This window comes from Varanus komodoensis, unplaced genomic scaffold, assembly GCF_004798865.1.
Source record: "Varanus komodoensis strain SLA01 unplaced genomic scaffold, ASM479886v1 scaffold14_3, whole genome shotgun sequence".
Lineage (NCBI taxonomy): Eukaryota > Metazoa > Chordata > Lepidosauria > Squamata > Varanidae > Varanus > Varanus komodoensis.
Window position 1 is genome coordinate 1,703,028 of NW_025335439.1, and position 11,213 is coordinate 1,714,240.

General features: G+C 40.8%; 1 protein-coding gene across 2 annotated transcripts in view; it reads left to right on the top strand.

Moving 5' to 3' along the window:
* The window catches only part of BPHL (biphenyl hydrolase like), a 19,886-nt gene extending 8,945 nt beyond the window's left edge, over nucleotides 1-10,941 (top strand). For both annotated transcript variants that reach the window (XM_044424571.1, XM_044424573.1), the window contains 5 exons: nucleotides 2,175-2,341; nucleotides 3,690-3,843; nucleotides 6,820-6,951; nucleotides 9,592-9,715; nucleotides 10,840-10,941. In XM_044424571.1, the coding sequence (XP_044280506.1) occupies nucleotides 2,175-2,341; nucleotides 3,690-3,843; nucleotides 6,820-6,951; nucleotides 9,592-9,715; nucleotides 10,840-10,927 (665 nt within the window). In that variant the 3' untranslated portion in view covers nucleotides 10,928-10,941. The remainder of the gene's footprint in view (nucleotides 1-2,174; nucleotides 2,342-3,689; nucleotides 3,844-6,819; nucleotides 6,952-9,591; nucleotides 9,716-10,839) is intronic.
* The last annotated feature ends 272 nt before the right edge of the window (nucleotides 10,942-11,213 follow it).

Consider the following 11,213-nt stretch of genomic DNA (forward strand, 5'->3'; position numbering starts at 1 on the left):
TAACTGTCGTTCTTCGAGTGGTCATCCATGCATTCACACAACCCGCCCTCCGCCCCGCTGGCTATCGTCAGCTTCCGCTCCGTACAGGCCGGGGCAGGGCGCTATAGCCGCTCCATACATAATGCTCGGATCCCTCGCACACCTGGGACAGCACAGTCTTCAGGCACTGAGGGAATGGGCGGGAGCCTACATACCACTCAGAGGGCAGGGTGGTCCCTGCTCCCGCCCACTCCATGGCGACCAGTTCTGGAAGTTTCCACCGGATGAGGCCTACACTGCGTGTCAAGCCCCATTGGTGTGTGAATGCATGGATGACCACTCGAAGAACGACAGTTACAGGTAAGCAACCTGCCTTTCCTGCTTTGTATATGCAAACATACTACCCCAACCTGGTACCCATCAGATGTGTTGGACTGCAACTCTTTTATGTCCTTGTTGGCATGGTGAATGCTCACAGGTTGTGCATGTTGTTGTCCCAGCAGGGCACTGGATTTCAGAAGGCTGATGAAAAGCTTTTCTCCATATCTATTCATGCATATCAAAAATACATATTTCCAGTCATTTTCAGCATATGCCATCCCACTCTTTTTCATGTTAGGGAATGTTCTGTCAGGGAATATACAGAACGAAGCCATTAGATCAAGAACAATGGTAATTACTGTGCACAGTAAAGTTTCATATCACCAGCGACATTTAGTTTGCAATAGTTTGTTTGCAAAATAAATACGTTTGGACTGCCTATTGTATTTAGCTGCTCAGTATAATAGGATAAATTATGGCAGAAAGTATGGCAGAAAGTAGATTGGGATCTACTGGTAAATCTCTGGCTGATTTGCACGGGTTTCTGACTCTCAGTGGTTTAACAAAAGCAACCAGAAAAGGGGGTTTCTATCCCTAAATAGGGTTGCTGAAAGACAGAAATAGGGTGGGAGGCAATCAAGAAGTGGATTTTTATATGAAAGGGCAGATCAGTTTTGAAGCTAACGTGAAACCAAATTCTTTGGTTAAACATGAGCTCTATAAGACCCTGGCCCACTCTTGCATGTATGCAGAAGCCTTAACTGGGAGATCAAAGGTTTCAGAAAATCAAAAAACAAAGTAGGTCCACCAAACCTGAAGTCTGCCCATTTCTCCATTATGATAACTCAAAACTTGCAAAAATTGCATCCAGGTGGAGACTTTCAGCATCCTGAAGTCTTTGAAAACCTGAATGAAGCAGTAGTAAGTGAAGTGAAGCCATGAATAGGTTTACCTTGTGACTTAACCTCATCTGCTGAACCATTGGGATTTAAATACTGACAAGACTTTGCCATGACTTGTTAATTTGAAAATTGTGTTGTGACAACAGGTATTCAGTCTTAATGTTATTGTTTAAAGCAGTCTTGTGGCCTAAATCAAGGAATGAAAAAGAGGCAAGCAATTCTGTAGCTGCTAACATGGTGGTAAGCCCCACGAAACTCAGTGAGACTTACTGCTGAGTTGGCATGTATAGGCTTCAAAATGTCAGTTTTTCTGAATTTCTGTAACTTTGGTGTGTGTTTTAAAACTCTGTGGAAGATAAAATTGTCCTCAAACATTTCAGTTTATTTGTATAGCCTGCTTTTTTCATTTGTTAAAACATCTTTAATTTTAGTTGAATAAACACAGAGTTTAAATAAGACCTTCAGTAAATGGTGCTGTGAACTTTTATCTTAATACTCTTCTTTAAAAAAATGAACTAAATCCTGGCCAAAGTGTTTTTTATATTAAAAATCTAAAATGCTGCTTTGTATAATTCACACCTGCACATCCCTTTAGGAAAGATAAGGTTTATGTTTGGAGATCCTAATATTAATTCCCTCTTAGAATAGTGTAATTGTAGTTTAAAAAATGGATATTTGGTATGACAACTCCCAGGACTCTTGACTGTTGACAGTGCTGACTGAGGCTGATGGGTGTTGAAATCCAAAACACCTGGAAAACACCTGCTTGGGGAAGGCTGGCCTAGTCTGATGAAGTGTTCTGAAGAACTTGACGGTTTGTATGCTGTTCTGTGATATTTTGATTAGCCTAACAGGCATTGGCCCAATTCAGTCCCTGAAAGTGAGTGTCTATGGCAGCTCCTTCAGCAGGAATATTATAGGGTAGGTTACTTACTAATGTGCCATGAGGCAGAGTTTGCACTATTTTTTTAGGAAGTGGCCAAACTGATTTTGGACCACAGCTGAAGTCTTTGAGCAAGCAGCACTTCACACTCGTAGCCTGGGATCCCCGAGGGTACGGGAAGTCTATCCCCCCAGACCGTGATTTTCCTCCGGATTTTTTTGAAAGAGATGCAAAAGATGCTGTCGACTTGATGCAGGTAACTCCATTCTACATTTAGGAATTGATCCTTTGAAAGAATTTCCTGAAAAGCAGTCATATTTTCTCCTTCCTGGGGGACTTGGACATTAGCTGTGAAAATAAATGACCAAGCAATATTTTTCTTTTTCTTTTTTAAGTCACAGAAATAACGGTCCTTAAGAATTGTGACTATTTGTGACTATTTGGCAGCAGGATATTTCTCCGGCATTTCTAGTCTTGGCTTGATCAATTCATTCCATTCAAATAACATTTAATAGCCACTTTTCCATAAAGCCTTTTCACAAATAAAAAGGAATGTAAGATTAGTGCATGATTAGCTACAGGACTACTGCCTATTCACATGTAGGCCATGGAAGCAAATAATGCAACAAAAGGCCAGAAAGGGATGCAGTAAAGGGTGCTACACCTTTTCCACACCTGTAATGCTTCCTTCCACAGCCAGGTTTGCTTCTTACATTGGAGTCCAGGTGAAAGAACAATTTCTGGAAGACAGATTGTGTAGAATAAGCAGCCATCTTAAAATTACCATACCTCTTTACAGGTGAATGAGACAGAGCACATTTTAAAAGAAGTGTATCTGTTGGCGTCCCACTTAGTGTAGATGTCCAGTCTTAGTTGAGTTGTAAAGAAGACAGCCAATCACACTTTCTTTTTTATGTTTTTAGCCTTAAAATGTGGTGGTACAATCCATCCCTTTTTCCCTTCATGATGGTAGCATGCAGTGTGGGAAAGCATCTTCAAAAGATATTCAAGTGGCTTTCCCTCTCCCTCCCTTCACATCCAATTTCCTGGTAGCCTCTGTTTGGCACTCACCAACACATCTCTGTATTTCACTTCAAATGATCCATCATGGTGCTAGGCAATGCAGGTCCCATAATTTCCAGCTGACATGCCGAGTGGTCAGCAATTATCTTAATTATAGTTCAGAACATCCAGAGGGCAGTGGATGGCCATCCCCAACACATCTAATGTGCAAGTTGCATGTGCAAGCTGCTCTCACTTGTTGCACAACTGAGCAGCATGCCGGCAGGAGAGGCAGAATCACACCCATGCTATATAAGCAATTCGGAGGCCATTTTTGGGGGGAAAAGTGACATACAAATAAAACAAATTATTTTACTATTTCAAATGTTTTTGATATAGGTAAAAACGAAGTAGGAAGCTACCTACCAGACTGGTAAATTGCCAGGATCTAGAGTCCTCTTGTGCCACAAGGACACGTGTGTGTGGCTTTGCTTCTCTTGATGTTAGTGGGAGAGTGTTGCTTCTGAAGAATTTGTCTTCAAGTAAAGCCATTCAGTGGTGAAAACCAGTAATTTCTGATCTATTTCTTGATACTAAACAAGGCACTGAAGTTTAAGAAGTTCTCTTTGTTGGGATGGAGTGATGGTGGAATAACAGCACTCATTGCTGCAGCCAAATATCCAAATCTTATCCATAAATTGGTGGTTTGGGGAGCCAATTCCAGTGTTACAGAGGAGGATGTAAAACTTTACAATGGTAGGTATCAGTTGAATGAAGAAAAGGTATGTTAAAGCTTTCCTTACTTTTATTTTCTAAACAACCTTAAATGTGTGAAATAGTCATGTAACATGGGCTGCAGGAATTCTTTATTAATATTGCTGAATATGCCACAAAAGGATTCTTGCCTACTTAATATGAAAAGGGAATGTTCCAATATGTTTTATAGTGAGCTAAATGATGTGATTATAACATAAGTAGTGCAATTCTTTTTACTGTACTCCTAATTCTAAATAAGGAGTGGAATATGTGTGCAGTCAAAGGGGAATTATCCACATTGCCTTTTGCTTGGAGTGTGTACTGTAGCAAATGTTTTTTAATCAACTGGTTAACTAGAGATCTGAAAACTCATGTTCTCTGGTTTTGCTCCAGATTTAAAACTTGACAGCTTGCCAAGTTGAAGTCAGCAAAATAAAAGCAGAAGCTTTTTCTAACCATCGTTAACAAGTAACTTACAAAAAGGAGAACTAAAAGTTACTTCTGTAACATACAGTTACACATAGCTTGACAAGAAAGTCGGGTAATGCTAATAGCTACAGTAATTAATAAGTCAATGCTGAGGTCACTAGAAAGAATCTAAATGGCCATGGGACGTTTCGGAGTCCCAGTCCCAACCTCAGAAACTGGCTCCAAGGTCAGAGCTGGGACGCCGAAATCGGAGCACCATCTTGCCACTCTCACAGCTGGTGTGGAAAGAACCATGCCAACTATGGGAATGGGCTTGGGGCAGCGGGGAGAGACAGACTTCACCAGCATACAAAGCATCTGAATGGTGCCTCACATTCCTTTCTACTTTGCTCTAAGGCTGTAGATTTAGATGGCCAAAATCGGTCATCTAAGTGTTTTGCAGGGTGGGAAGAATGCAGAGGTGACATTCGCCATGCATATGATGCTTCCAATCCCCCAAGTTTAGAGAGTTACAGAGAGCTGCAGTGGATTGTGTCTTAAGCAATTAAAAAAGGGTGAGGGGAAGAATTTAGATGAAAAACATTTTCTCATTTTGTTGCTCCATTTAAATGCTGGAGCCCTGGCAATTCTGTATTTTCCTCCTTAATTGATTTTCTACCGTAAGAAAAAATCCTGAAACTTTGGGGAAACAAAGGAGGACTTGTGTCTAAGATGATGCTGTGTGCAGCCTTGTAAAATTCAGTGAGTGAGACAAGGCAATTGCACGATAGGAGCCTCATCTGGAAGCGCCTCAGCTGCAAAAGGAACCCGGTGGTAAGGGAAGGCTGCAACAAAAAAGCAACAGTGGCCCAAAGATACAATTTAATAGTACCTGAGCTAGAATGCTGTTCAAGCACTCTTAGTATTACTCATTGTTTCAGTTCTAACATTTAATTATGATATTCAAAGAAACATTTCAACATCATGGATTTCATGTCACCTCTTGCACAAAATGAAGCATTTTGCTTAGTTCCACACTGTGGCATGTAAGGCCTTTCCTGAAAAGGGCTCTCTCTCACTTGGAATATCAAAGCAACGTATCTGTTGAGACAGGACCTAAATAGCTTTTCTCAAGCTAATACTTGGTTTATGAGGAAATTGCAGTTGGGAGTGATGGATACTGAGAGTTACATTTGCAGGGAAAATGTGATTCCCAAGAACACGGGCATTGCTACTAATACTGTCAGTGATCTTTGCTGAGAAAATGTGATTCTCAAACATACTGGCATTTCTCTGTTCGTACATTCTGTGTTTCTTGGGGTAGAAGTTGAGTGATTGTCACCCCACTGGCTCTCTGAGTTAAGCTTTGTGCAAGATCATAATTCTGAGATGAGATCTTTGATGAGTTGGGGCCTCCTCTCAGGGGCCCAGTCATGCTTTTGCTCAGGGAAAGCAAGGCTTTCTCAAAGCTTGTGACAAGGATTGAGAAATGCATGGTGGGTGGGTGAACAAGAACAGAAAAAAAGGGAGTGGGAAGAAAGAACCAACAGATTTTTAGGAGAACAAGAAGGCCTTAAGCCTTATCTCAGCAAGAGATATTCCATCTCCCAACAGCTCATTCTTTCTAGTTTGATTCATCTCATTCATAGGGTTTTACTAACCCTAACCCTACCCTGGTGCACACCGCTAACCCTAATATATGGGTAAATACCATTGAAAAGAGGGCGATTTTGAAAAAGCCTTCCTTGAGTAGCTTTTTCTGCACAGCTCATCATTTCTGCCCACTCCAAACACATTCCAACCATTAAAGTTATACCAGGACACCACATTTTTGTAACCCTAACCCTACCCTGGTACACACCCCTAACCTTAGTATAGGGTTAAGCTCCATTGAAAAGAGGGTGATTTTGAAAAAGCCTTCCTCAGGTAGCTTTTTCTGCACAGCTCATCATTTCTGCCCATTCTAAACACATTCCAACCATCAAAATCATGCCAGGACACCTCATTTTTCTAACCCTAACCCAGTGATGGTGAACCTTTTAGAAACCCAAGTGTCCAAACTGCCACCCAAAACCCACTTATTTATCGCAAAGTGCCAACACTGCAATAAAACCTGAAAACTGAGGTTTTAGTTTAGAAAAAAAGCTCACAGCCAGTCCAAGCATATATGTGTGTGTGTGCGCGCACGCACGCGCATTGCAGTGCACTGACTGGCCATGTGAAAGTTTGGATGAGTTGTGGTTAATGAGTCACGGCTTGTGATGTCATCATCTGGCACCACTACTCCTTTCTGAGCATGCACATGTCCCCTATGTACGATGTATCTGTTAATATGATTTCAAGACCCTTAGACTGGTATTTATAACTGCATATTATGGCATAGATTAGCCTACCCAACCACATGCCCTCCAAAAATGTTGGGCCTCATTGCTCAAGCACCAGCCAGAATGGCCAATGATCAGGAATATTTGTGTTTGCAGTCCAAAATATCTGGACAATGCCAAGTTGAGGGAAGGCCAGGCTAATGTTAGTGGGAAATCTTTTAACATGCCATTTTGCTACACACAGCAATCCGTGATGTTTCCAAATGGAGTGAAAGGGCCAGAACGCCAATGGAAGAAATGTATGGACATGAGTACTTCAGCAAAATCTGTGCAGGCTGGGTGGATGGCATCTCCCAGTTTCGACACAAACCAGATGGTAAGGCATCAAACCAGCAACAATACGTTTTAGGCTCCAAGGTGAAGCTGTATTTTCTTTGATTGTGGTCCTCAGAATGATGTTTCCATGTATATGCCAGTTCTTTTTGGGCTGCCATAGTTTCAGTTTGTTTGCTTGTTTACATTAATACCACACTTTTGCAATTGCACATCTGTATTCATCACAGTGAAGGTGTATGCATGCACATGTGTGTGTAAATCAATCCCCTCCACCTCCCATTTTTGCTCTGCCAGTACTCTGAATAGACCACTTGGGGTGAGGAAAAAGGAAGTGACAACAGATGTGCATGGAAATCACAGGTGCAAGTTTGCAAAAGATTTATCTATGTATGTATTTATTTATTTAAAACATTTCTATGCCACCCCATTCGCCGAAGCCTCGGGGCGGCTCACAACATAAAATTAAAATATAATACATTCAAAATATAAAACAAATTAACAATATAAAATAAGTTGCCCTGGCCAGATAAAATAAGCAAATAATATTAACAATTAAAATGACGTTTAAATAAAAAGGTCTTCGCCTGGCACCGAAAAACAAATAACGACGGCGCCAGGTGGACCTCTCTGGGGAGCGCATTCCATAGATTGGGCGCCACCGCAGAGAAAGCCCTCCTCCGAGTACCTACCCTCCTAATTTCTTTCACGGAGGGTTCCCGGAGAAGGGCCTCTCCCGCAGATCTCAAGGGGCAGGCGGGCGTATATGGACGTAAGCGCTCCCTCAGGTAACCAGGACCCAAGCTGTTTAGGGCTTTATAGGTCATCACCAACACCTTGAATTGGACCCAGACTTCAATGGGAAGCCAGTGAAGCTGACGGAGGACTGGAGTCATGTGAACATCTAAAAACATAGCAACAGAGAAAAGATTGCACCTGAAGGCTACAACATCTGGAAGGCATTGGGGTGGGGAAAGTTAGTGCAGTATTAATTCTGCAACAGGAAAGACCATGATTAAGGCTATCTTTTTCTCTGGTAGCATCCTAGTTGTAGAAGGCCCTCTTCAGAGAACTGAGGTTAGCTTCCTCCTGCACTGCTTTTAGGTGCTGGCCCCCAAGTTTTTAGCAGTTCATAACCACTGTTTTTTATAATTAATCCCCAATTTAAAAAATGTTGTAGTGTTATGCATTTTAGATGTTTCTACTTTTTATTCTATATCATGTCAGGCATTCACTGAGCAGAGTGGCACTCCAAAAAGCATTACATATCCTTGTAACCCAAGTGTGCTGTTAAATCTACAAGGGAATCTAGTTACCATTACAGAGTCCTAATGGGACTAGTAACATACACTATAAATTTAATAAATAAATAAAATCTGAATAAATTAATCATGGTTACCCCAGTGTAGATATACAGGGGCAGGTTGTTTGTTGTCCACCAGAGCCTGCAGTTCTCACTAACCATAGCCAGAATAGCTACTGGTGATGCATGATGGAAGTTGTAGTCCAACAGTACTTGGAGGGACACACACTGCCCAGCCCTGGTAAAATACTAACAATGGAAAGGCAAGAAGAAACTTAGATAGGAGTTGAGCACAAGTCCTCCATGTGCTTCCAGTCACCTAACCACGTTTAGCAAATTGGGAATGTTATGTTTTCCCCTGGACTTTTAACAAATTGAATTGCAAGATGGAAGTGTTTTGAATTAAATGAGAAATATCTGCTCTAAGTCAAATATGACTCTGTAGCGTGACACCAGCAATCTACCCGCAAATAAGGAACTGGAGTGGCCCTGATTCCCGAAAAAACTAGGAGGCAAGCTTATTGCAAAACCTTGGAGGGAGATGAAATCCAGCCTAGTTGCTTGTGTTGTTTTTCTGCTCCCACCTTAAAACACATATTAACATTACCCATTTGTACATCTTAGCCAAGTCAATCATTGCCAGTTCTAGTTAAAAAGCAATAACTGTTTGGAAGTAATTTCTACTGTAATTTAGCATTTGAACCCAAGATGTCAGAAGCACCCTCTGAATATTAACTGCTGTTCAGTGTGTGAAGGGCAGAGAGGTTAAATTACTTGAAGGATACAGAACTGGCATCAAAGCTGGGAAAAGAATTCAGCAGTCTCAAAGGTTCACCACTGTTTTAATTACTTGCAGTAGTTTTGAACATTAAAAGAAATGTTAGCATGCTTAAACACACTGCATTATACTTGTAGTGCAAGCTTTAAGAACAAAGCTAAAATAATCTCACTCACAGCGATCCTGAATTTCAAACTCCTGTAGATTATAATTTGTGTTGGTCTATGTATACTCAGGGTAAGCTGAAGTTTAAAACAGAGGTAGGCTGAAATAGCAAGAAAGCTCTTCTATAAAATAATCAGCATTTACGTAGCCATGCTATCTAAGAACTTAGTAAAACTAAAAGCCTTTTCAAACGTTGGAAAGGAGAAAATGTCGTTACTGTGACTGTACCAGCCAGAGGATTGGCCCTTGAGGAAGTACTTACATTGTGATGAAATTGATATTCACGGTTAACACAGAACTGCTCACCCGAACTGCTATTAAGCCACTGTACACCCAGAAAAGTGCAACCATTTCATTTCCCATTGAGTGGAAAAGTAGGTTTGGTTCAGTGTTACCATTTTTCTTTAAAAATAATTTTTTCACTTTTGCCTCCACAGGGAGTATCTGTCAGTCTTTGCTGCCACTTATTAAGTGCCCAACATTAATAATACATGGTGAGAAAGATCCCTTGGTACCGCGTTTTCACCCAGAATATCTCCACAAGCACATTGTCGGTTCACAGTAAGTTGAACACTTTTGGGACGTGTCCTGAAATGAAGGTCAGCCATTCTGTAAATATTTCCCATACCTGAAAAATGCCCGTTTGTAGGTGACTTCAGATGCTGCAAACACAGGTTGCAGGAGTGCTTCCACATGTTCTTCTAATACTTCAAGGGTTGCATCCATACCCACAAGTAGAGTGATATACAGTGCGCTCACTGGAGGAAGTGTTTGTACAGAGGTCCCATTATTGCATAAAAACTCAAACTGCAACTTCCCTAAAATCAACAACTCAACTGTTAGCATTACAGTTGCCACCATGTGACTCTGGCATTGGGGATTAGCAATGTAATAAGTTGCTACAACAATGTAGTGTTGTAAGCCGCCCCGAGGCTTCAGCGAATGGGGCGGCATAAAAATGTTTTAATTAATAAATAAATAATATGAAAACCTAAGTACCTTTTGAATTGCCCTAAACATCAAAGTCAAATTAGTTTTGGAACTCTCTGTCTATGTGGAAGTCTGGAGTTTGTGTTACAGAATAGAATGCCCCCCTTCGCCTGCAACATTTTGAACTTCCTGCAGTGATTAACTAGCTGCACTCTTTAAATGTTTCTTAAAGAACACTTCATAGACAACAGTACTTTTTTTGTAGGGATGGCAAGATCAAGGTTGCAATCCTGCATATTACTGAATGCAGGCCTTCCCCCAAGTAAACAGGCATAGAACTGGACCATAAATCTATCTGCCAGCTTACTGTCTGCTTTGAAAGAAGTTGCAACTGAAGAAAAACACAGTTCACACCGTTTGTATTCCCCTTCCCATAATGTCATAGACAGTCTGTTATACTGCCAGAGACCTTGAGAAATTTTCTTAGCCATTCTCAAAAGATAAGCATATACCAGCAAGGAATCTTTACACTGCTCCACTTCCTACTAATATCCAGAACATGGTGATGTCCTAGCGTTGAACCGTTCATTTTTGCTCCGTAATAATTCATTTATGCACATTTGTGTTATATCCACCTAACTGCATCAACAGGTTTGCTTCTCATTACACATAGGTAGTATACCAAGTACATGTAAAGTTAGAAGTGTCCACAGGTTCTTTGGGCCCTACAATTTATTCAGCGCTTCTCATTACAGGTTGCATTTTGTACCTGAAGGAAAACATAATCTACATCTACGTTTTGCAGAGGAATTTAATGAAATGGTGGAAAAATTTCTTCTATAAATATTGTTACTTGATATCTATTGACAAACCTGTTTCATTGCTGTTTCTAATCGTGAGATCGGTAAGATTTAAGTATGACTCATCAACTAGAGATGCTTTAGGAAAAGTGAGAAAGAAACTCAAACTCTTTCCTGTCTTAAATTTATTATCCCATATGTTACAATATAGCCATATACCAACAGTTTTTCTATATAAAAGCATCCCGTCAAAGAAAAAATTACTAAATGAGGACTGAAGTCCACCCTTGCTAATCTGGGCCACTGTGTTTATTAGCAACTTTAAGGAA